The 26,181-nt window shown below is 42.7% G+C and overlaps 2 protein-coding genes across 5 annotated transcripts in view; both read right to left on the bottom strand.

The window, feature by feature from the left end:
- Positions 1 to 358: 358 nt before the first annotated feature.
- LOC128124964 (zinc finger protein 82) overlaps positions 359 to 26,181 on the bottom strand; it is a 31,590-nt gene continuing 5,767 nt past the window's right edge. The window contains exons 1-6 of one of the 3 annotated variants that reach the window (XM_052761873.1): positions 20,548 to 20,862; positions 19,993 to 20,108; positions 17,882 to 17,947; positions 14,906 to 15,032; positions 8,799 to 8,888; positions 359 to 3,976 (exon numbers count right to left, since the gene is read on the bottom strand). In XM_052761873.1, coding sequence (XP_052617833.1) covers positions 2,607 to 3,976; positions 8,799 to 8,888; positions 14,906 to 15,032; positions 17,882 to 17,890 — 1,596 coding nt within the window. In that variant the 5' untranslated portion in view covers positions 17,891 to 17,947; positions 19,993 to 20,108; positions 20,548 to 20,862 and the 3' untranslated portion in view covers positions 359 to 2,606. Of the gene's footprint in view, positions 3,977 to 8,798; positions 8,889 to 14,905; positions 15,033 to 17,881; positions 17,948 to 19,992; positions 20,109 to 20,547; positions 20,863 to 26,181 lie in introns of those variants that run through there. The other 2 variants (XM_052761875.1, XM_052761874.1) reach the window with 2 other exon arrangements.
- Positions 25,042 to 26,181, bottom strand: part of LOC128124976 (zinc finger protein 566-like) — a 14,022-nt gene continuing 12,882 nt past the window's right edge. For both annotated transcript variants that reach the window (XM_052761898.1, XM_052761897.1), the window contains exon 4: positions 25,042 to 26,181. This exon is cut by the window's right edge and continues 312 nt beyond it. In XM_052761898.1, coding sequence (XP_052617858.1) covers positions 25,469 to 26,181 — 713 coding nt within the window. In that variant the 3' untranslated portion in view covers positions 25,042 to 25,468.

Below are 26,181 nucleotides of genomic sequence, written 5' to 3'. Positions count from 1 at the left end.
GCACCACCACCGCCCAGCTTCTCCGATGGCTTGCTATTAGCTCTGACCCCCAGGCAACTTTATTTATTAACATACAAATAAAATCACATTTCAGTACAAATATAATATCACCATAAGCAGCTTTTTGGGTTGGTTTTTTTTTTTTGTGTGTGTGTGTGTGTGTGTGTGTGTGTGTGTGTGTGTGTGTAGCCCTGGCTGTCCTGGAACTCACTCTGTAAACCAGGCTAGCCTCAAAGAGATCCATTTATTTGCCTCTGCCTCCTGAGTACTGGGATTAATGTATGCCACCATGCCCAGCAATAATTGTTTTTTGTGGGTTGTTTTGTTTTGTTTGTTTTTTTGTTTTTTTTTGGGGGGGGGTCATACAGTAACAAACACCTCCCACTCTGCTGAGGTCCCTGTCCTTGAGTTTTGGTTGCAGCTTGGCCTACAAAGTGGAGCCACATCTGTAACAGGTGATGAAAAGGGAATTCTGTAATGCAGCCTGAGATACACTGATCTAGATAAAATGAAAACTTTTCTCTTGTTCTTTTGATAATCATTGTGATCCAAGCAAACACAGTACTCATGGCTTGTTTGACGACAGCATCTTCTTTATGTGCCATGAAGCACTAGCACTCTGCAAAACACTTTTAGACATTTTGGGTAAATAAACCCCTGTGACGGTGCACATCGGTAACCGTAGCACTTGGCAGGTAGAAGCAAGAGGGTCGGATCAGGAGTTCAAGGACATCCTCAGCTACACGGTTAAGTCTGAGGCAGGTCTGGAATACATGATACCTTTTGTGTGCTGTCCCTACCCCGGAAAAAAAGGAGGATGGGGAGCGGATGAGGAAAAGAAACTAGGACAGAAAGTAATACCTTCTGTATTAACTCCCTATTGCCAATACAAAATAAATGTAACTTCAAATCCATCACTTCTTTGACCACTGACAACTAGAATTTTTTTTCTTTTTTTCTTTTTTTTTTTTTTTTTTTGGTTTTTTGAGACAGCGTTTCTCTGTGTAGCTTTGTGCCTTTCCTGGAACTCACTTGGTAGCCCAGGCTGGCCTCAAACTCACAGAGATCCGCCTGGCTCTGCCTCCCAAGTGCTGGGATTAAAGGTGTGTGCCACCACTGCCCAGTCAACTAGAATTTTCTAATAAAGAATTTTTCATTGGTATTTGGTTGTTATGAAATGAGAGGATAAATATTTCATTCTTCATTTATCAATAGTGCCCTACTATGATCCATAGCTGATCAATTCATTTGATAAGAGGCAGAAAAACAAGGCAGAGGAAAATGCTCTTCAATGGTCATGACAGTGGTCATAACCAAAGGACACAGGTGTCAGTCAGAATTAGGGGATTCTCACTAGCTAAAAATAGGATAACTTGGTACATTAAAAAATGCTACAATGCAGTGATTTTTTTTAAAAAAATGGGGATATTATTGATTATTAGTTTCTTTTTATGTTGTCTTTATTAAACATTGACCAGGAATACAGAATATAGACTATTAATACGAGCAAATTCTAAAGAATTTCACACTATGAATAGTCTAATGAGTGGACAAGGGAGATATTCAGTGAGAGGCCCTGAGTTCAGTCCTCAGCACCACACCACCACAAAACAAACACAAACACACGCACATATACACATTGGAAGTGATGATGCACACCTGAGGTAGGAGGACTTGAAGTTCAAGGGTCTAGTCTGGGTCACATTGTAGGACTGCATAAAACAACAAAACCAAACAGTTAACAAGAATCAGATCTCTAAAGTTCAATGAGGGATAAATGTTGGAAGGCATTCTATGTTCATCACACTTGCAGTCTTTCATAAGAATTCTCAGAAGAGTAATAGTAAGTCACTGTAACAAATTTAGTGGCTTTAAATAATGACCATTGTATTATTTTATGAGTATGTGGCCAGTTGATTCTTCTGTATGGTGCCAACTGAGGTCACTTAGTGGCATTCAGTTGGTGGCTGGTCTGGAAGATCCAAAACCATTCCTACCCAATGTCTAGTATCATATGGTCATATCCAGAAGTCTGGCTTCAGCAAAGGTCTCTGCCTGTGTGGTCTCAGGGCCTCTTCACATGGTCTCTTCAGTCAGATTTTCAAATATGACAGTTGAGCTTGAGAGAATATTCTGAAATGGAGCAACCCTAGGAGTAGAGTAGAGCCTGGGCCCCGACAGCAGTACAAACATGATTCCACTATGTTCTCCTGAGCAAACTGGCATCTGCCCATATTCCAAGAAAAGGATGAGGACTGCACAACTTGATGGAGTTTTGAAGACCTTGCAGCTATTTTTGCCAGTTCTATATCATCACTTCACAAATGAAAAAAATCTACAGCCCAGAGCAACTGATTGTTTTAATATAACTAGAATGATAGAATTGAGGTGTTATTTTCCCCCACGTTTGTTTATATGTAGGACTGACTGTAGAATAAGTATGTTGAAGCATTACAGTGTGAACAGACTGGAACACAATGAAACACATTAAATTAACACATTCCTTTAATGGTATAAAACCTCTTATGCCAGATCAGTTACATGTATGAGCAAAAGAGATCAGATGTAACATTCATAGAATGTTCTATAAGACTGTTGAGACTTTGTTATACTTTGACACTATGAATCTTCAGATGATGGGTGAGGTGTGAGTGCTGTCTAAAGGCCTTCTTACATTCTTTACACTCATAGGGTTTCTCACCAGAATGAATTCTCAGATGTTGGATAAGAGACGAATTAAGTCGAAAGACCTTCCTACATTCCTTACACTCAAAGGGCTTTTCACCAGTATGAATGCTCTGGTGTAGAGTAAGTTTCTGACGCAACCTAAAAGACTTTCCACATTCCTTACATGTATAGGGCTTCTCGCCAGCATGAATACTCTGATGCTGTGTGAGCTGTGAGAGTAGTCTGAAGGCTTTCCCACATTCTTTACAGTCATAGGGTTTAACACCAATATGAATACTCTGATGTGAAATAAGCTGTGAGTATCGACTGAACGCCTTCCAGCACTCCTTGCATTCATAAGGCTTTTCACCCGTGTGTATTCTGTGATGGAGAATAAGATGATAGCCCCGACTAAAGGTTTTCCCACATTCATTACATTCATAGGGCTTCTCACCAGTATGAATTCTCTGATGCAGTGTTAGTTGTTGTCGAACTCTAAAGGACTTCCCACAGTCCTTACATTCGTAAGGCTTCTCACCAGTATGAAGTTTGTAATGTACTCTAAGGCCAGAGCCACATAAAAAGTCTTTCCCACACTCTTTACACTCATAGAGTCTGTCAGCGATGTTAAGTTTCTGATGTCGAGTAAGGTGTGCATACTGCCTGAAGGCCTTCCCACATTCTTTACACACATAGGGCTTCTCACCAGTGTGGATCCTCTGATGGAGAGTAAGTTGTCCCCGAACCCTGAAGGCTTTCCCACATTCTTTACATGCGTAGGGCTTTTCACTGGGATGAATTTTTTGATGTGCTCTAAGGTCTGGGCCATATATGAATGCTTCCCCACACTCCTTACACTCATACAGTTTTTCACCAGAATGAAGTCTCTGATGTCTGGTAAGGTGTGCAGTCTGCCTAAAAGCCATCCCACATTCCTTACATTCATAGGGTTTCTCACCAGTATGAATTCTATGATGAAAAGTAAGCTGTTGGCGGACTCTAAATGCCTTCCCACATTCATTACATTCATAAGGTTTCTCCACAAAATGAATTCTCTGACGTGGAGTAGCAGATGTGCGCTTTTGGTAAGAAGACATTTTTTCAGATGTGATTTTCATTTGTCTGATATATCCCTCCTGAGATCCCTCTTGGCTTTCATGTTTTCTTTTGGACTCCCATTCACTTTTTAAAATAAGGCCCTTCAGACTACTGTTCCCAATTTTTTCCATTATCTTCCATTGGGATAAATTCATTTCATAAATGCCATTTTCTGAGGATAACTGATTGGTCTCATCCTTAGTTTCCAAATCTGCAAGAAAGAAAGCAGACACACGTTATTTTCTTTTTCTCAAGAAGTAAACTTTCTACAGTAAAAATAGAAGACAAAGAAGGTAACGTTCAATCAAACTCAAATTAGTGTCATATAATTTGGGGGGCAAAAGGGAATACTAGGAAAATGAGAGTTCATATAAGGAAAGGGAGTGGTAACTAATTAAACATTATTTATCACGGGTTCATGAACTGAGGTATGGATCAGAATTGCTGGGTGGCTTATTATAAACACTGTTTAAAGCTGGGTGTAGTGGCAGACATCTTTAATCCCAACACTCGGGAGGAAGAGAGAGGTGAAACTGTGAGTTTGTGACCAGCCTGATCTACATAGTGAGTTCTAGGACAGCCAGGGCTACATAGTGAGAACCTGTCTCAAAAAACAAAAACAAACAAACAAAAAATCCCAATACTGTTTAAATACTACCAAAACCACCTGGATAAGACTATAATTTTTTTCCCCAATTTTTATGTGTTTTTGTGTTTGTATGTGTGACGTGCACTTGTATGTAGATACATGTTTTGCACATGTATAGGTACATATGGGGGGCATGTGGAGGCCTAAGGTTGATGTCAGGGATCATCCTCAACTTACCATCCATCTTATTCATTGAGTATTGGGTCTTTCTTTTTTTTTTTTTTTTTTTTTGGTTTTTCGAGACAGGGTTTCTCTGTGTAGCTTTGCGCCTTTCCTGGAACTCACTTGGTAGTCCAGGCTGGGCTCGAACTCACAGAGATCCGCCTGGCTCTGCCTCCCGAGTGCTGGGATTAAAGGCGTGCGCCACCACCGCCCGGCGAGTATTGGGTCTTTCAACCAAACCCAGAGCTCGCCAATATGGCCAGTCTTGCTAGCTAGCTTGCTGTAGGGCAGTGGTTCTCAACATGTGAGTCAAGACTCCTTGGGAGGGGTCACATATCAGATATCCTGCATATCAGATATTTACATTTGATCCATAACAGTAGTAAAATTATAGTTATGAAGTAGCAATGAAAATAATTTTATGTTGGGGGTCACCACAACAAAAGGAACTGTATTCAAGGGTCCCAGCATTAGGAAGGTTGAGGACCACCGCTCTAGGTAACATGCTATTCAAGCCTCAGTTTTTCCTTACCTGAAAGGCTCTTTAAAGTCAGACACAATCTTAACTTACTCGCTACTAAATGGTAAGTTCATAGCATAATAGAATTTGACTTATTTATTTATCACAGCTCCTACTTGTTTTAAGTATATCTTTTTGCCTCTAATCTCTCATAGTTTACTGCAGATGGTTAAATATTCTCTTCATGCATCTAAGCATGCACAGTCAAACACACACATGGGACAGGGAGATCATTCTTATGCCTTCCCCACTTTACATCTGCCCTTATGTCCATTCTTTTCCTTTCCTTGTGGTACTTAAGGTTGGACCCAGGGCCTCACCAACACTAGGCAAACCATAGTTCAAAAGGCTTCTTATGTGGGTGGTAGTGGTGCATACCTTTAATCCCAGCACTCTGGGCAGAGGCAGGTGGATCTCTATGAGTTCGAGGCCAGCCTGGTCTACAAAGCGAGCTACAGGACAGTCAAGGCAACACAGAGAACCCTGTCTTAAATCAAATCAAAACAGGCTCCTTCTATTGTTATTTAGGCTGGGTTCTCTTCAGTGTCCGTTTCCTGTCACTTTTCCTCATTCATTATATCACAGCTGCTTTGTTCCTTCCTCCCCTTGCTCTGGTCTTCTCTGTTTCATTCCCTCATTAGAGAGACTTCTCCTGGATTTTCTGAGATTACCCATTACTGAATTTCCAGACCATGAAACAGGTGTACATCTTACTGAAATGCTTAGAATTCTTAGGGGATGATGTCACTAGGTAATGGAGGCAAAAGCTCTTGCACATATCTGAACGTGAAGGTGTAGAACCTGCAGAGCAGAGGACAGCAAGCCAAGAGGAGTCGTCAGAGAAAAATGCTGTGCAGAATGACCCTCGTGAAAGAGGATGGGATTTTCAATTATTGCAATTGTGGTCTGTGCAAAAAGTTGAAATCATATAGGTATTTTGTACTGAACTAGAAATAATGAAAATAGAAAATCTATTTAAAAATTTAAAAATATGAACTATATAACTTTTATGTCAATAGAAAAAAAGATTTAAAATAGTATCTAGTATCATTGTTTTTTAGAAACAAAAAGGTAAAAAGAAAATTACAATGGTGGGTGAGGATCCACAGGCCTGTGACCCCAGCACTCCTGAGGTTGAGACAAGAGAATTGCAAATGGAAGTGCAGAGTGGGCACTTCAGCAAGACCCTATCTCAAAATACAGTGTATAAAGGGACCAAGGACATATCTTTGCAGCTTTGTGGTAGAGTGCTTGCCAAGGTGTGAAGTCCTAAGTTCCACACAGCACTAAAAGCAAACAAACAAAACAAAAATAAACAAAATGGAGAACAAACATAGAAATAACAAATGGCAACGTACTGGGTGTACATCTATATAGAAATATATTATAATTTATAACACTAGCACTTGGGAAACTGAGGCAAGAGGGCTCACAGAGACTGTCTCAAACAAACAAAAATATATAAATAAAAAGGAAACAAGAAGCTGGGCAGTATTGGCACACGTCTTTAATCTCAGCACTTGAAGGCAGAGGCAGGTGGATCTCTGAGGCCAGCCTGGTCTACAGAGCAAGTTCCAGCCTGGTCTACAGAGCAAGTTCCAGGACAGCCAGGACTATACAAACCATGTCTTGGGAAAGAAAAAGAAAAAAAGGAAACAACAATGTGAAAATGATGAGTACAGAGCATTCTTAGAAAAAAAAATGAGTGGCAATAAATTTAAATTAAAAAAATGTAGCATAACTAAAATGGGTATTTTTCTGGGAAAATACAATTGACCACCAAGGATATATATATATTTAACAGAACAATTTTTGTTTGGCTGTTTCATTTGGCTTTTTTTTTTTTGGTTTTGGTTTTTCGAGACAGGGTTTCTCTGTGTAGCTTTGCGCCTTTCCTGGAACTCACTTGGTAGCCCAGGCTGGCCTCGAACTCACAGAGATCCGCCTGGCTCTGCCTCCCGAGTGCTGGGATTAAAGGCATGTGCCCGGCCTGGTTTGGCTTTTTTGAGACAGAGTCTCATGTAGCTGCAGCTGGCCTCAAACTTCTCATCCTCCTGCCTCAACCTGGTAAGTAGGATTAGAGGCCTGCACCACCATGCCTGGCTAAAACAGATCAATTTCCATAGAACAAATAGAGAATGTGATCAGATTTGCTATACTGCAAGAAAAAAATGCTTTTCAAAGCACACAAAAGCTTTAGAAAGAGTTCATCTAAACTTAGCTGAGAACTAAGAACTTCTAAAGTGGCTCATGACATGCTACTTCAATAAAGGTGGCTTACAGAGAACACACTGCCCTGAACATGCTGCCTTGGCTCACAGATGATTTTACACGGAAGATCTGTGACTCAACAGATGCAACGGAGGCCTTCCTGGAGCTTCCCTAACCCCCTAACACAGGCACTGCAGAGACAGAGCACCATAATGCCTTTCCTTCAGCAGTTTTGGTCGTGAACTGACCAAGTAGCAGCAGAGGCCGCACAACCCTTCCTAAAACCACCTTTCTCTTCCATTCTTCTCCCTCAGGTCTGCAGCCCCCACCTAAAGCCCCCTCCATTTTATCGGTCATTGTTTAAATTGGCACAGAGGGGCTGGAGAGATGGCTCAGCAGTTAGGAACATCTGCTGTTCCTGAAGAGGACCCGAGGTCCATTGCCAGCACTCACATGGTGGCTCACAAACATCTGCACTCCAGTTCCAGGAGATACAATGTCCTCTTCTGGCCCCTATGGGTACCAGGCATACATGTATGTGGTGCACAGCCAAACATGCAGATAAGACCCTAATCCACACGTAATCCTAATCCAATACATACACCCAGGTCTGAAATCTGGAACACGTCTTCTCGCAAGCATTTTGAATAAGGGTTATTCAACCTATGTTAATATTCATCATAGGCTTCTTCAGAAAGTGACTAAAATTGATTATCAAAGTACAGTTCCTCGTATGTCAGGTTGTATTATTTCCAGACCCTTTTGGACTCTCAGATTTTGGGTTACCAGAATAGGAGTGCTGTGTTTGCACAGAATATTATCCTTATGGTCTTATTTCACTGAGAAAAACAACATTAAAAATATGGCATCGTCTCTCCACCACCCCAACAAATCTATAGACTGCTATGCTCCCAACCATGATGACCGTGGACTCACCCTTTGAAACTGTCTGTACCAATCAACTCTTTTCTAAGTTGCCTTGGTGACTGTGTCTGCACAGCCATAGAAAAGTAGTTAAGACAGAACCTGACGCCCTCTCCTGACTCCTTTGAGCATCAGGCATACACATACATGCAGGTGAAACACTCATATACATTTAAAAAATAAATAACTCCTTTAAAAATTAAATTTTGTGAGGAAAGGTGGCCATAGTGTTAAAAGCTTTCCTGGGCTGATGATGTAGCTACAAAGTAGATCACTTGCCTCGAGCAAGGTAGCAGGCTCCTCTACAAACATGGCAAACCTTTCCTAGGACCCCGCACTCTTCCCTCTGCTGACTCTTCACAGCTCTCTATTACTTCCTGCCATTCTATTTTCAACTTTTTTATAGCAACTGGGCTTCTCTAATTACAAGGCAAATCCTGAGGGACATGTCTGTTTACCGCTGTACTGACAGCCCCTATCCCGGTGCTCAGCTCAAAGTCCATCCAGCTAGTGCGCCTCTTTTTCAGCTAGTTGGGTGTGTCCCCAGCCTGACAGAGCCTCACTTACCTGGGTTTCGTCTTCTCCTCCTCACAACCTTCCAGGGCTCCTTCCCTTGCTCCAGCAAGGAAATCACATCTGGTTTAGAAATGAAGTAGCCTATTTAGAAGAAAAGAAATATGAGGCAATGAGGAAATGAAGTCAAGTTTTCTTTGGTTCATTTTAGTGAAGTCTGTTACAGATCAGAGGAAGGGGAGAGAACTCTTGTATGGCAGGAGGCCGGCTATTTCTATGCTTCATTCTCTCTATCTGTAAAACAGCAATAGTAAGAGTGTCTACTACAAGGGCTGGAGAGATGGCCCAGGGGTCGAGAGCACATACTGCTCTTGCAGAGGGCCTGAGTTCAGTTCCCAGCACCCACAACTCACATCAGCCTGTACCTCCAGCTCCAGGGGAATCTGCCACCCTCTTCTGGCCTCCTTAGGTACTGAATTTACATGCACATTCCAAAACACCTAAACACATACACATACAGAAAAATAAATCATTAAAAAATTGTCTGTTACAGCTGAGTGTGGTGACTCATGTCTGTAATCCCTGCACTTGAGTGGTTGAGGCAGAGATGCTATTTCAATAATAACAATAATAATAATAATAGCCGAGCATGGTGGTGCACCTTTAATCCCAGCACTCAGAAAGCAGAGGCAGGTAGATCTCTAAGTTTAAAGCCAGCCTGGTCTATAAAGCAAGTTCCAGTAAAGCCAGGGCTGTTACACAGAGAAACTCTGTCTCAAAAAAACAAAAAATAAATAAAATAATAATAAAAATGTCTATTTTATGAAACTATCTAAGCACTACCTAGTTGAACTATATGTATTTCATTAGCTATTAATATTCTTACTTTACTGAGAGGAAAACAATTAGTTTCCCAAGAGACGCTTACTGTACTTCTTTTTGTCCCTCTGTGTGGGTATTTGTATGTTTGTTGTGTTAGGTGGGTATGGTGTGGTATATACACTGGTTGGTATGGATATGTGCACATGTGCAGGTGGGGACCAGAGATTGGCACCAATTGTCTTTCTTCAACGGCTCTCCATCTTATCTGTGTGTGTGTGTGTGTGTGTGTGTGTGTGTGTGTGTGTGTGTGTGTGTGTGTCATACATGTGTAAGTGCAGGCATGACAATGACAAGCTGTGTGTGTGCTCAGAGCACAACTTTCAGGAATCAGTTCTCTCCTTTCACCTGGACGAGGCAGGCTCTCTCTTGTCTGTGCTACGCTGCATACTCTAGGCTGGTTGACAAGCTTCTGGGTGATCCTCCTGTCTCCACCTCCCATCTCACCAAAGGAGGGAACACAGACTCATACCACTACATCCCATTTTGTTATATAAAATCCAGGAACTAAACTCAGGTTGTTGGGTTTATGTTTCTACTGGTTCTAACCACTGAGCAATCTTTTTGGCCTTCTAACTTATTTTTTGAAATAAGGTCCTTCATTAAACTCAAATATCACTGATTTGGCTAGGCTGACTGGCCAATGAGCTTCAGGGACCTACCTATCTCTGCCCTGACCCAAGACCCAGGATTACAGAAATGTAAGACCATCACGGTCTTTCACATGGGTTCTGAGGATCTGAACTTGGGTACTTATTCTCGATGTACACTTGTCCAGTTGAACCATCATCCCCAATCTCACTTACTACCTTTCTTACGATATTCTTAGATTTTTAAATTTTAGCGATAAAAGTTTGTGGTGATATTTTGTTTTACTCTAATAAAATTTGTCTGAAGGTCAGAGGACAGAGTCAGCCACTAGATTAAACATACAGGCCAGGCAGTGGTGGCACACACCTTTAATCCTAGCACTCAGCAGGCAGAGATCCATGTGGAGCTCTGTGAGTTCAAGGCCACACTGGGCTATACGAGATTGATCCAGTCTAGGAGAGAAACAGAGCCAGGCAGTGATGGCACAAACCTTTAACCCCAGTATTTGGGAAGCACACAGGCCATTAATACCAGCTCTAGGAGGGTTGAGATAGGAGGTGAAATGTCTGGGCAGAAAAAGGCATATAAGGCATGAGGAGACAGGAACTCAAGAGCCTTTCGGCTGAGGACTCAGAGACAATCAGTCTGAGGATTTGTAGAGACAGGATCAGCTGAGGAGTTGGCGAGGTGAGAAGTGGCTGTGGCTTGTTTCCTCTGACCTTTCAGCATTTACCCCGATATCTGGCTCTGGGTTTTTATTATAAGACCATTTAGGACATCGGGCACAACATCTGGTGCCCAACTTTTGGGGCACAAATTCATGAAAAAGCCACTTGCCTGTGGCTTTGCAGCCACCGGCTGAGACAGAGCTGCATGTGGCTGGAGTCTCCACCCCACCCAGCAGAGTTGGCAGTGAGCATGGCTGCTAGAGCTCGCTGTAAATGTACCTCTGCTATGTTGGGAAACCAAACAGGGCAGAGTCAACAGCCAAAGCTGCCACATAGCTTAGTAGTTTAATAGCTTAGCAGTTTAAAATCTCTCCTGGTCAGAAAAGGATTATCGGTACACAATAAAACAGTTTCAGGGCCGGGCGGTGGTGGCGCACGCCTTTAATCCCAGCACTCGGGAGGCAGAGCCAGGCGGATCTCTGTGAGTTCAAGGCCAGCTTGGGCTACCAAGCGAGTCCCAGGAAAGGTGCAAAGCTACACAGAGAAACCCTGTCTCGAAAAAACAAAAAAAAAATCAAAAAAAAAAACAGTTTCAGATGGAATAAACCTCTAAACAGTTTACAGTGTGTGCAAAAATGTGTGTAGGCTTAGAAGAGAGAGAGAGGAAAATGAGTATAGGTAGTTACAAAAATGTTTTAAAAAATAAAGTCTTTAAAAAGACGGTAAAAATAACAGTTAAGCCATGTAAGGGTGGAAATTACACAAAGAATCTGGATACTGCATATTATTATATTGTTTTTTGGGATTTAATTTTAGGGGCTACTAAGTTAAGCCAATATGTATATTTTAAAGGCATCTTGACTTCAAAATTTGTGTCTAAGGATACGCTGCTTTGGAAAAGAGGTTCTGCTTTTGTTTCCACAGAAGATGAGAACCTGTGGATTGCTTCCAGGCTAATATGGTTTGATCAACCAAGACCTCCTGAAAGGTCTCCAATGACAACCACGGCTTAGATGATCCAACATCCAAAACAGTTTCAAAGCACCTGGCTAAGACTATCCAGCCTCACAGACTACTACAGCCAAGATTTAACTATAATTCTTAATTTTCTCAGGATCCCCATAAGATTGTCAGCGCCCCAGTCAGCAGGAAGTAGTAGGAGAAGCTATGCCCAGATTCCCAAAACATTGTGTATGAATGCTATTTTTATTTAGAGTGGGTTGATTATAAATGCAACCTCTTTCTAAAGAAGAAAAGGGGATATAGACATGACAGGATGAAAGGATAGATTATTGAATCTGCTTTTAAAGAGCAACAACTCGTTCGAAATATTTTACATTGCTATAGATTTTAGTTCATTGATACAAATTTAAAGTTAATTTTGTTATATTATATATATATTTTTACTCTTGTTTAAGGTATTATGTTTATATAACTCATTTAAAATGTAATGTACAGTTAAAAAATACGAGTTAATAGTCAGATTTATAATCATGTTAGTTAAGTTTTTTTAGATGTACAAAGGTATATTTCAATTAGGTAGGTAATCTTTAAACACTTCAAAGACATCCAGAATATGGTATTTAAAATATTTAAGAACTTAGACTTTCTGGACATTGAGACATGTCTGCTGCTGGCAGCACCAATCTACTTCAGAAAACATGATGGGCATTGAAGAAACTCCTTGTGGAGTTTGCTTTCTTTGTGGCAAAAGTTAGCCATTTGGACAAGAAACTGCTCTTGCTTGGACTGCTTGATGGTATGTTGTATAGCCTGGATATGCAGAACCATGGGAAAATGACCACTGAACTTTGCCAAAATAGAGTGAGATGGTCCTCAAGGTTCCTGCTTCACAGAGGAGACTGCCAGACATTCTGCAGGACACAGGGAGAAGCAACTGATGAACTTTGCCAATAGATGAAACAATCCTTCAAATTTCCTGCTTCACTAAAAAGTATGCCAGAGACTCTAGGCCTGTAGGCTGAGGATGGATGCCCCAACGTTGCAGAGGAGGCTGGGGTGACTGTCCAGGCAGCCAGATGTCTCTGTCATTTCTAGAATTTTGGAAGTTGCTTACAATGCACTTCCTGTAAAATATGCTTACAATGCACTTAGGTAATATATCCTCCTGGGGTCTTGGATGTAGTTGAAGACTAGATAGTCATAATTATAGTTTTCCTTAGTCATGATAAAAGATAAATTAGATATAAACCTTTAGAGTCACAAAAATAGGATAGATAAAGTATTTTCTTTAATTTTGCCAAATAAAAATAGACTAGATAATTACAACTGTAATTCTTGCTTGATAACTGTTTTGTTATATGTAATTTTACTATGTTAAAATTAAAACCTTCCTTTTTGATTAGACAGAAAAGGAGAGTGCTGAGGGATGTCTTTCTGTACACTGTGAACATGTGTTGCTCTCATTGGTTGATAAATAAAGCTGCTTGGCCAATGGCAAGGCAGAATAAGGTTAGGTGGGTACACTCAAACTGAAGATGGAGATGAAGAAGGGTAGAGTCGGGAAAGACTCGATCCAGCCACCCAAGAAGGAAAATGTGAAAGTACCGGTAAGCCTGACGACCCAAGTTCAGTCCCCAGGACCCACATGTTGGAAGGGAGAATCCACTCCCGCAAGTACTTGCCGGGAACAGACGCGAGTGCTATTTGCACTGTGTATGGCCATGGGAGCACACTAGTGACTCTCCTTACCAGAAAACAAGTCTTGCTGCTAGGACCAGAAACTGCATGTGATTCAACTCCGTTTATGAAGGGGAAACAAACCCTAGCTCGCCTTACAAGAGACACACTCTGCTTTTGAGAAAGGACCACTCTTCTACTCTACTGTGTTTCCTATAGGGCCAGAACAGTGAGCTTGCTCAGAACAAAAGAACTGTGCTTCCTACACACATGGGCCATATTTAGCAAAAAGCCTGAGCCACAGGCCATACAGTTTGTAATTAATATAGACTCTATGTAATTATTTTATAAGCAGCTGTGGACCGCAAGTGGGAGAGATTTGTCTGGACCACAGAGCCAGGTGGAACCGAGAAAGTTTCGCCTACCAAAGTTGGTAAAACTGATGGTTCATTAACAAAGGTAATGAAATGGGTTACCTTGAGCTGGAAATAACTCCTGGCGACTTCACACACTACTATATAAACTATATATGTTCTTCTGCTAGAGAAAAACTAAGAAACAAGGCATAGCTATTCTCCTTATAGGTATACCAACAATATAATGTATAAAGCGATGTGGAGTTCAAAAACAAAGTAACGGCCAGTGGGATGGTTCAGCGGGTAAAGGCATTTGCCCTCAAGCCTGACGACCCAAGTTCAGTCCCCAGGACCCACATGTTGGAAGGGAGAATCCACTCCCGCAAGTTGTCCTCTGACCTCCACATGTCACTGCACAAGCATGGCCCCCTCCTCATGTGCATAAACAAAAAATAAATAGTCATCTAAAAAGCAAAACGTCTTCTTTGATATTGATAAGGCTACATTTAAGTCTAGTCACTAAAGTAGCTCATATCTGCAATCCCACGGCTCAAGAGGCTGAGGCAGGAGGAAGCTGGAGAGCTGCAAACCAACCTGGCCTATAAAATATGACCACATCTCAAACGAATAAGTAAACATTTGTAAAAAGTTCTGTCACTATAAAGGGCCCAAAGGTCCCTTAAGTATGGGGAAAGTGAATATATTTAATGAAAGTACTTACTCCTGAACAAATGTTCAAACCATCTCCTTAAAAACAACATAAGGCAGGTGGGAGGGCACGGGGTGAGGGCACTGCTGCCAACCTAAGTTCATTCCCAGAGACAGTGGAAGAAGAGCCCGTTTTCAAATGTTGTCCTCTGACCTCCACATGCGTACTACAGCATGTGCACGCCCCTCCCCCACAACATACACACTACATAAGTAAACAAGTAAATGAATGCAAAAGAAAATTCAGCGGTTTCTGGGAAATTTCCAGAGAGAATGGATGTTAGAGAATACCATCCAAATGGCTGAAGAGATAGCTTACCTAGTGAGGCCCCATTGTGGTAGTTCTCCATCATCACGTCTTTGTACAAATCCCTCTGAGACAGGTCCAGGTACTCCCACTCTTCCCGAGAGAAGGCTATGGATACATCACTGAACATCACTGATACCTGAACGACAGACCAGATGACACAACTAAACAGACAAAAAGCATTTAAAGCCCAAAGAGAAAATATGGAAGAGATACTGAGAGAAGTGGGCATTTGCTTGTTTTGAGACAAATTTTCCCTATGGAATGCACTCACTGTGTAGCCCAGACTGGCCTCATAGAGATCCACCTGCCTCTGCCTCCCAAGTGTTGGTATTAAAAGCGTGATCCACCACAGCTCAGAAGCGGGCCATTATAGCAAACAGGCTTGAGCTAGAAGGTTATCAGAGGGAGATGAGGGTCCTAAAGCAAGGCGCGTATGTGCTCTAGGAGGGTCCTGCTGCTATTTTCCCACTCCCCTGGCCCGCCCCCAACTTCCATCTTCTCTGTTATGAACCATCACTTTCGGCTGCTACATACTCTGACATACTTTAATCATCCAAACATGCCGGAAAAGCAAACACGACAGAGCTAACGAGAGTGTGCTGCTTGGTTTTGTCACTTTGACACAAGCTAGAGTCATCTGGGAAGAGAACCTAAACTAAGAAACTGCCTCCATCACACTGGCCTGTGAGCATGTCTGCAGAATGTTTTCTTGAATGATGTGGGGGATCACACTGGCCTGTGAGCATGTCTGCAGAATGCTTTCTTGATTGATGTGGGGGTTCACACTAGCCTGTGAGCACGTCTGCAGAATGTTTTCTTGATTGATGTGGGGGTTCACACTGGTCTGTGAGCATGTCTGCAGAATGTTTTCTTGATTGATGTGGGGGTTCACACTGGTCTGTGAGCATGTCTGCAGAATGTTTTCTTGATTGATGTGGGGGTTCACACTGGCCTGTGAGCATGTCTGCAGAATGTTTTCTTGATTAATGTGGGGGCACCCACTGTGGGTGGTGCAGCTCTGGTCAGGTGGTCCTGGGTTGTTGTATAAGAAAGACAGCCTTTAATCCCAGCACTCAGGAGGCAGAGGCAGGAGGATCTCTGTGAGTTCAAGGCCAGCCTGGTCTACAGAGCAAGTTCCAAGACAGCCAGGGCTACACAGAGAAACCCTGTCTCGAAAAAACAAAAAACAAAACAAAAAACAGCTGAGCAAGCCAGGAAGAGTAAGCTAGTGAGCAGTGTTCCTCCCTAGTCTCCGCTTCCTTCCTGCCTGAGGTTCCTGCCTTGAGTTCCTGTCCTGACTTTCCTTCATGATGGACAAGAAGCTGCAAGATGAAATAAATAAATAAGCCCGTTCCTCCCTGTGCTTCTTTTTGGTCATGTGATAAACACACTGCAGGCGGGGAGTCAAGAGTGAGAGACTAGGGGAAGAGACAACAGTACCGTAATGAGTGAGGCAGGAGGACCATGAATGTAAGGCCAGCCTGGGCTACAAACCAATAACTCTGTGTGTATGTGTGTGTGTGTGTGTGTGTGTGTGTGTGTGTGTTCGCGCGTGCGTGTCTCTTTGCATGCACGAATGTGGAGGTGAGAGGACAACTTTGTGGAGTCAGTTCTGCCTCCCACTTTGTGGGTCACCGGAGTCGATCTCAGGTCACTAGGTCAATGTCACCCTGCAGTGAGGACCTTTGGCCCACTGAGCTGCTTCACTGACTCCATTTTTTTAGATTCTGTTTTAGAGACAGAATTTGTAGTCTGGATCACCTGGGACTAGCAGCCATCCCACTGCCTCAATCTCTTGAGGCCGGGGTTAAAGGTGTCATTGTCCCTAGCTCCAGTATTGTCTTCCAGAAAAATCAGGGATTGGGAATCGGCTCAGTGGGTAACTAAACAAGCACGAGGCCCTGAGTTCAGACTCAAGCGACCACACACAAGCTGAGAAATGGAGGTCATATGTGGTAACCCTAGCATAACCTGTTACTGCAAATGTAGCCCTGCTCATGATAGGGATTCCTAGTGAAGATCCTAAATCTCTCTGAAAGCAAGTTTCAGACACTTCCCTACCCAATCCTAAATCTACAAGATCTCACCATATCTTAGCTGAAGCCAAACAATAGCACATTTATTTGTTTGTTGGTTGGTTTTTCAAGACAGGGTTTCTCTGTGTATCCCTAGCTGTCCTCTGTAGACCAGGCTAGCCCCAAATTCAAGAGATCCACCTGCCCTTGCCTCCTGAGTGCTGGGACTAAAGGATGTGCTATCAATGCCCAGGAACAATAGAAAATTTTTTTGTTTTTGTTCTTCCAGACAAGGTTTCTTTGTGTAACAGAGACTGTCTGACTGTCCTGGAACTAGCTCTGTAGACCAGGCTGGCCTTGAACTCACAGAGATCTGCCTGCCTCTGCCTCCCAAGTGCTAGGATTAAAGGTCACCATGGCCCGGCCAATAGCAAATTTTATATACTTAGAAAACTAAAGTCTAGAAAAGCCTAAGAGTCTTCCTATGAGTAGTTAAATGATCCTATCCTCTCTCATCAGCTTAAAGATAATGATTTGTTCAGTGAGCACATGAATGATGGCTGGAAAAGACAATGCCTGTGTTCTTCACTGAGTGGATTTGAAACAACCAAGAGGAAGGTCCCAGACGGGGTTCTGACAGTAAGTCTCACAATACAGAAATGTTCCTGTGTGGCTGAAAGGAAGGCTCAGCCATTAAGAGCACTCACTATTCTCACAGAGGACCTGGGTTAGGTTCCCAACACCTACATGGTGGCTTATAACTGTAACTGCAATTCCAGGGGATCTGACACCTTCTTCTGGCCTCCTTGGACCGTAGCACTCATGTGGTACACACACACATATATTTCATATCCATGGTGCATATATAAACACTCATATACATAAAAAGAATTTTCAAAGGAGAAGTGTTCACAGGACCTCAACATGATAGTGTTTCCAGAAAAAAAAAAAAAAAAAGCAGTTAACTTACACGGGCCATGGTTTAGAAATCCAACAGTCTTCCTTGAAATGTATTTCTCCGAAGAAGCAGAGTCCACTGAGGCCAGAGCGAGGGGAAGAAAACAAGTCCATGAGATGAGATTGGCCGCAAAAGTCCCCAAATGATCTCTACATCTCGGGCTACAACATCTTACCCAGTCTCCTTCAAAGTTTCAAAAGTGCACCTGGATTCACCAGACACAAGTAAAGAAATTCCTAGGTACCAAGTCCAGCAGCCATGACACTGGCAAACTGTTGCTCAGCCTGCCCACAGCCAAGCCTACTTCCAAAGTGCTCGGTCCTCCTGCAGAGATTACAGGGATGCACCATCATCCCTTGTTTTTGATGAATGTTTTAAACATTACATTGTATCTTCAGGATTGCTACTTAGTATAATATTCTATTCATGCACTAGATCAGAAACCCCACAATAAAAGAAATTAAATCAGGCTTGTACAAATTGAAAGTTGGGAAGTAGCAAAGATACATATGGAACACCTATTCTCACCACAAAGCTGGCTCTCACTCAGTCCTAGCCCTAGCTTATGAAACCGAGAATTCCCTGATCCAGTTTGGCACTCATAATTCACTAGAAAACAGAAATGATATCAAACTACCAGGATATAAAAATCTCACTTTAAGAGTATCAGTGCTCACATTATCAAGAATATGAGGAAGCCGGGGCGGTGGTGGCACACACCTTTAATCCCAGCATTCAGGAGGCAGAGCCAGGTGGATCTCTGTGAGTTCGAGGCCAGCCTGGGTTACAGAGTGAGATCCAGGACAGGCACAAAAACAACACAGAGAAACCCTGTCTTAAAAAAAACCAAAAAAAAAAAAAAAAAAAAAAAAAAAAAGAATACAAGGAAATGGACATTCTAGCCAGTATGCCAAAGATAGAATTTAAAAGTACATATAAGTAGCATTTAATCCATGCAAAACCTTTGACTCAGAAATTCTGCTCTGAGGACTAAAGAAAACAATTATATATAAAATATGGTCATCAAAGATGTACATCAAAGTATGCTGACAGGATGGCTCAGCCGGTAAAGATACTTGCCACCAAGATTGATGATGACCTAAGTTTGATTTCTAGAGCTCACATGGTACAAAGAGAATGACCCCCACATGTTACTGTGTGTCTCATCACGGGTATGGGTTCATGCGGGTCTGTGGAATGAAGACTCAGAGGCATCTTAAGAGTGAATCTTTTTTCCACTGTATAGTTTTGGCTTCTTTGTCAAAAATCAGGTGTTCATATGTGTGTGGATTAATGTCAGGGTCTTCAATTCTATTCCATCTGTCTGTATGTTGATTTTTATGCCAGTACCAAGCTGTTTTTATTAGTATAGCTCTATAGTAGAGCTTGAGGTCAGGTATAGTGATGCCTCCAGAGGTTGCTTTATTATACAGGATTCTTTTAGCTATCCTGGGTCTTTTGTTTTTCCATATGAAGTTGAGTATTGTTCTTTCCAAGTCTGTGAAGAATTGTGTTGGGATTTTGATGGGGATTGCATTGAATCTGTAGATTGTTTTTGGTAAAATTGCCATTTTTACTATGTTAATCCTACCAATCCATGAGCATGGGAGATCCTTCCATTTTCTGATATCTTCTTCAATTTCTTTCTTTAGAGATTTAAAGTTCTTATCAAACAGGTCCTTCACTTGTTTAGTTAGTGTTATCCCAAGGTATTTCATATTATTTGTGGCTATTATAAAGGGTGATGTTTCTCTGACTTCTGGACTATGACTCTTTTAATTCCAGCACTCAGTAGGCAGAGGCAGGCGGATTTCTTATTTAGAGGCCAGCCTGGTCTACAGACTTAAGTTCCAGGACAGCCAGGGCTACACAGAGAAATCCTGTCTTGAAAAACCTAAATAAATAAAATAGCACAGTCATAAAATAAACCTTAGTCTCCTTTGAGAGAGGTTTTAAGTACTAAGCATTGAAAAGTGGATATGTGCATACAGACATATGATATAAGGAGTTAGGTACTGTTTCCAAGAAATAGACATTTAAAAATAACAAATGTTCTCATCTACTAAAAAATAAAAATGCATCTCACAGATCAAAGAGGTAACATTCGCTTCCCTTAACCTTACCTTATAACAGGCAACAGTAGTTTCCTGCTTCTGTTCCTGTGAGGCTTCAAGACTTCAGCAGGATCGGGGTAGGAGAGAATCTTCACATCCCAACTTTCCTTGGAGCCTTGTTCAGCCTGGTTAAATCAAAACACAGAGCACAACCAGTCCTGTCACTACCATCAGTCACTCACACACAGAAGGTAAGCACTGTTTTCCTTTCCTGGTGTCTAAGAAAGGCCAGGGCAGCGGATGGCCAGGGCTGGCATCGCCAGTTTACAATAGCTTTCTAGTTGGACATCACACAGCCTGCCCAGTGTGTGACTGTGTCCTTGCTTGTGTGGTATGCTGGGGGGTATCCCCAAGGAGCCAGCTCTACCATTCTTTCCCCAAGATCCGGAGCTCTTTGCTTTGTTTGCTGGGAGTCTTTTGTGTGGCGCTCAGGTGAATGGCTGGGGACCATTCATCTTTGGGACTGACGTGGTTACACTGCAGCCGACCCTGAGGCCAGAAGCACACACTCCACGGCCTTGGCAATCGAGCTCACACCAGCCGCCCTGCATCCCATTCACTCACACAAATGCCATCACGTTGTGGTCTCCTGGTCGCACTCAGCCGCCGTGCCACCCTGCCACGCCCAGCAGGCACAGCTCGCCTCGGTCGTCCCCACGCAGCCCCCGGGCGCGGTCCCGGTCCCTCCCTGCACCCCCTTACCCCGCTGCCTGTGGAGCCTTCACTACGCCTAGGGGACCAGGACCCGGACACCCAGCTAGCGCCGCTCAGTGGCCCCGCCCCACGCCCAGGTGACGCCAGCTGCGATAGCACCAAGACTAAAGACCGTCACGGACCCCGGAGGGCTTAAAGGGCCGCGCGCGGGGGCTGCTGGGAGGGACAGCCGCACGCACCAGTGCGCAGGCGCTGCCGGAGCAGACGGGGAACCCGCTGGGCACTCACCAAGAGCTTTGTTGGGGGACACGGGACTAGGGGAGAAGCGGGGACCTCAGCTTTACTTAAGTATCTGAGGAAAAGGCTGGTTTTCCTCTGGAAAATTGCGTTATTTGATATAATGATGGGCTTGTTATGGAGATGACTGCAAATGAGCTACATAGTGAATTCCAAGCCAGCCAAGGCTAAACAGTAAGACCTGTTCTCAAATACATAAAGTAAAAGTAATGATTAAATTTTGATTCATTCATCATCTTTAACTGTATTCCTTAATACTATGATCTGCAGAAAGTTAAGCCTTCAATGACTAGAAAGCAGTGACTAGCAGCCTATTATCTCAGGCACAACCCTAAGTGCCATGAATCTTAACTAACTTAATCCTAATGAAATATTGGGGTAGGTGGTATAAGCATTCCTATTGACAGTACCCACTAAAAAACAGAGCTCTAAAACAAGAGGGTCACCGGGTGGTGGTTGCACACACCTTTAATCCCACAATTTGGGGGACAGAGGCAGGCAATCTCTGAGTTCGAGGCCAGTCTGGTTTGCAGAGCAAGTTCCAGCACAGCTAGAATTGTTACACAGAAAAACCCGTCTCAAAAAAACGAACAAAAGCAAACAATAAAAAACAACCAAAACACCCCAAAGGGTCCTAGCTGAGCATCAGCCTGTAACCTCAGCACTCTTAAGTCTGGGCAGGAGCACTGAGTTTGAGGCCTGCCAGAGGTCCAGAGGGAGACCCTGTCTCAACCCACCTGCCCAACAGCTCAGGATGAGCATGATGACTGTCACCTGTAGTCACACCTACTCTGGAGGCAGAGACAGGAAGTCAATGGAGGCCAAGAGTAAAACCAGCCAGGTGACATCGTGGGGCAAGATTAAAAGTACTTGCTGCCAAGCCTGAAGACCCGAGTTCAATCCCCAGGACTCACATACTGGAAGAGAACCAACTCCTACAAGTTTCTCTCAGGCCTCCACACATGTAATGTGCTGTAGCACATACACACATGCATGACATAGATGTAATTAAAAAAAAGAAAAAGAAAACCTCCTGATCTCAGACAAAAACCTTGCCATCTAAGTAAACAACTGATTATGACTACTCTTTGGGAAAACAAAAAGATGTTTCTGTCTTATTTATGTTTAAATCTTCCATAAGGAAAAGTCTTATTTCTACAGTTAATATTCATATTAAGGGCATCTAAGCCACGAGATGGCTCAGTGGAGCTTGCTGTTCATTCCCCGGGAACTGGATGGTGGAAGGAGAGATCAACTCCCCTGTGACCTCCATAGCAAGACTGTTGCACACACAAACTAAAACTGAAAACTACAATGTGGGACCAGGATGGTGGCACATGCCTTTAATCCCTGTGCTCACAATGCCAAGGCAGAGGTAGGCAGATTTCGTGAGTTTGAGGCCAGCCTGGTCTATATAGTAAGTTCTAGTATAGCTGGGGTTATGTAGAAACACCCTGTCTCAAAACAAACAAATAAATAAATAAATAACTGAATTGAAGAGATGGCTCCTTGGTTAAGAACACTGGTTGCTCTTACAGAAAATCTGAGCTCAGTTCTCAGCACTATGTGGTGGCTCATAACCATCCATAGCTACAGTTCCAGAGGACTCAATGCCTTCTTCTTACCTCCCGGGTCACCAGTCAGTGGTGCACACACATACATGAAGACATTCATATACATAAAACCACCACAAAGAAATGCCTAGGGAGAATGCCCACTGGGGGCATGTATTTCAGCATGTATCACAACAAAGTCCCTGAACCCAACAACAAAGTCCACTAGGAGGCACTGTCGGAGCCCACAACTGACTCAGTTTCCCAGTTTGAATCTGAAGTCTATTCTGAGTCAATAGAGTTCAAGCTTGTTTGCTCCAAGGCTGTGAGAAAGTTCTGATTAGCCTGCAGAGTCTCCTTGAAGGACTGTGAGACAGTCCTGATTAGCCCACAAGAAGGAACACACTAGCTAGCTAGATGCAGGCTGCTGATGCCAGCCAGAAGTATATGGAGACAGAATGAAACTGCCTGCTCCTTGACTCAAGGACAGGATAGATAGCAGTTGAATGCCTGTGCTGTGCATTGTTCTACCTCTGACCGGCAGACCTCTTGACTCTTTTCTGTCTTCTTCATTGTCTCTTCAATCCACATGCTTCTATCCAGCTACCCAGCTGACTGTCGGCAGGCCTGACAAGGCACTTAAAGTGATTTTTCAGTTGTACAATGAAACACTGTCAAGGTCAGAGTCCTGTGATTGCTAAGTTTTTTGGTTTTTGTTTTGTTTTGTTTTTCAAGACAGGGTTTCTCTGTGTAGTCCTGGCTGTCCTGGAACTTACTCTGTAGACCAGGCTGGCCTCTGCTTCCCATGTGCCACCATGAAGGGCCACTAACCGTGATTGTCAACTTGAGATTTAGACTCACAAGACATATCTCTGGGAGTCTGGGGGTGAGAGAATAAGATATTTCCACACAGCTTTAACTCAAGTAGGAAGACACACCCTGAACTCAAAATGAGCATGTTCGTGGGGTTGGGAGCTACTGGACAAGGGACACCTGTGGATTCAATACCGAAGAGCACTTGCTATTTTTACAGAGGACCCAGGTTATTCCCAACACCCAGATGGTGGCTCATGATCATCCGTAAGCAAATGTGGTGTATATACACATGCAGGCAAAACACTCGTACACATAAATCTAGAAAAAAAATTCTAAGCAAGCTAAGCACTTGCATTCATCTTTCTGCTTCCCGACTGCAGACTCAACGTGACCAGTAGCTTCATAAACCTTTTGCCATTCCTGTCCTGCGAAAGTGTACCCTCAAACTGTGAACCATATTGAACTCCACAGCAGGATAGAAAGATAGGGAACCTCAGTGGCCCAGGAGAAAAGGCTTGGAGACCTCATGCTTTTAATGCCCACATAGGCAGACTTCAGACTCCACTGAGAAGGACCTAACAGCTCATTAAAAATATGTGTTTTCCAAAAGACAACTTGTCAAAGTCAGCAAGTGAACTATTTTCAGGACAAGAGACGGCTCAGCGCTTGAGAGCACTGGCTACTCTAATAGTGGACCTGGGTTCTGTTCTCAGCACCCACACGATGGCTCACAACCATTTGGAAACTCTTGTTTCAGGGGTTGCAATCTTTCTTCAGACCTCAAGGACACCAGGCACATAGCTGGTACATGTACACATGTGCAGGCAAAACACCCAGGCACATGAAATGAAACAACCTAACAAAACTCTACAAATAAATTGCTAAATTGCTCTGCCTGTGCCAGCTGACACTTTTCCAGCAGCCATCTCCATCAAGGATGTCAACAGCGATTAGGCTGTGCTCACTTGGGCTTTAAAGGACGTATAACCTTATGTTCCCGGCACGATCTCTTCTGTATCTAAGTGATTCTCCTTGTAAACCACCATACAACTTCATTTACTGAGAAAAGTTCTTTTAACTTTATCTTTTGTTTTTTTGAGATAGGGTTTCTCTGTGTAACAGTTCTGGCTGTCCTGGAACTCACTCTGTAGACCAGGCTGGCCTCCAACTCTGAGATCTACCTGCTTCAGCCTCCTGAGTTGCTGGGATTAAAGGTGTGGACAATCATGCCGTCTATAAAATTCTTTAACTCTAACCTTGTTACAAATGACACTTTGGGGGCAATGTTAGAAAAGAGCTGCTTTCTTAGTCTTTTCAGCTGTAACTTGAAAGCCATCAAGGTCCCATAAGTACTCACTGTAAGAACCTGTGACTCTCCCCTAGACACCCACATTCCTCCTATCAGGCCCATTTTCCCCTTTCTCTCTTAGAGCATTCATTTCTATTTGTAATCAATCCAACTCTGCTTCATATCTGGCTCCCTCTGAAGTTCCTGTGATGCCATGACTCGCAGTCTGGCCTGGGGGAGGTCTCTGAAGGGACCCTCACAATGTATGCTAATGGATGTATGCTGATGGATGTCTGCTGATGTGGGGCTGTGTTCCAACCGTAGTGACAAACCCTTCAAGCTGCTTTTCTAAGGTGTTTGGTCATGTAGCTCCCATTTGCCATGCTGAAGGTTGTTCACGAGCATGTTTACAAGAGCGTGCTTTATAAAAAGCCAAAGGAAAAAACCATCTTTAAAGTTAAAAATGGCACTTTCATTAACTTTAAAAATTAAGGTATTTTGAAACTATGTTAACAGAAAAACATTATAGCCATGTAAAGTCAAAATGGATTAAAATGTTAATGTAACAATTATATTAAAAAAAACCTAAGGAAACAAGGAAAACTGTAAGATTACATTCCTACATGAATTCTGATGTTTAAGATCAAAGTATTGTTTTCAATAATGTGCAGACTGAACAATCTGGGTCAATAAAAATAGGAACAGTTTCCAGAATATACTATATTCATAGGTTATCTCTCCAATATGAATTCTCTTCAGATGAACAAGCTGTCATCAACAAGTAAACTGTTTCTACATTCTTCAGTCTAGAGGGATTTTAAAGGTAGATTCTCTGATTGTTTTGAGTCTTCACATACATCTTGTATGTTTTTATTTATCACCAATATAAGTTTTGATGCTGAATAAGTTGTGAGTCATAGTTGAAGTTCTTTCCACAGTCCTCATATTTATAGGCTTTCTTACCAGCATGAATCCTGTGATGACTGATGAGTTGTGAGCTCTGAGAATAGGCTTTCCCACAAATCTTACATTCATAGGGTTTCTCTCCAGTATGAATTCTCTGATGTCTAGTGAGGTCAGAGCCAGACCGGAAAGCCTTTTCACATTCCTTACATTCATAGGGTTTCTCACCAGTATGTATTCTTTGATGTTTAATGAGCTGTGAACTCTGACTAAAGGCATTGCCACATTCCTTACATTCATACGGTTTCTCTCCAGTGTGAATTCTCTGATGCTGAGTAAAATTTGAACCACTACTAAAAGCCTTCCCACATTCTTTGCATTCATAAGGCTTCTCACCAGTGTGAATTCTCTGATGGCGAGTAAAATTTGAACCACTGCTAAAGGCTTTCCCACAGTCCTTACATTCATAGGGTTTCTCACCTGTGTGAATTCTGTGATGTCGTGTTAGGTCTGAACCACAAATAAACGTTTTTCCACATTCCTTACATTCAAAGGGTTTCTTTCCAGTGTGAATTTTGTGATGATGAGTAAGTCCTGAGGGGTGTCTAAAGGTCTTGCCACAGTCCTTACATTCATATGGCTTCTCAGTGGTACGAATAATTTGATGGGTAGTAAACTGTGAGCCAT

This window comes from Peromyscus californicus, unplaced genomic scaffold (assembly GCF_007827085.1).
Source record: "Peromyscus californicus insignis strain IS unplaced genomic scaffold, ASM782708v3 Scaffold_4__1_contigs__length_199733344, whole genome shotgun sequence".
Classification (NCBI taxonomy): domain Eukaryota; kingdom Metazoa; phylum Chordata; class Mammalia; order Rodentia; family Cricetidae; genus Peromyscus; species Peromyscus californicus.
Note: the sequence above shows the minus strand (reverse complement) of the source record. Positions and strands in the feature narration are given on the sequence as shown.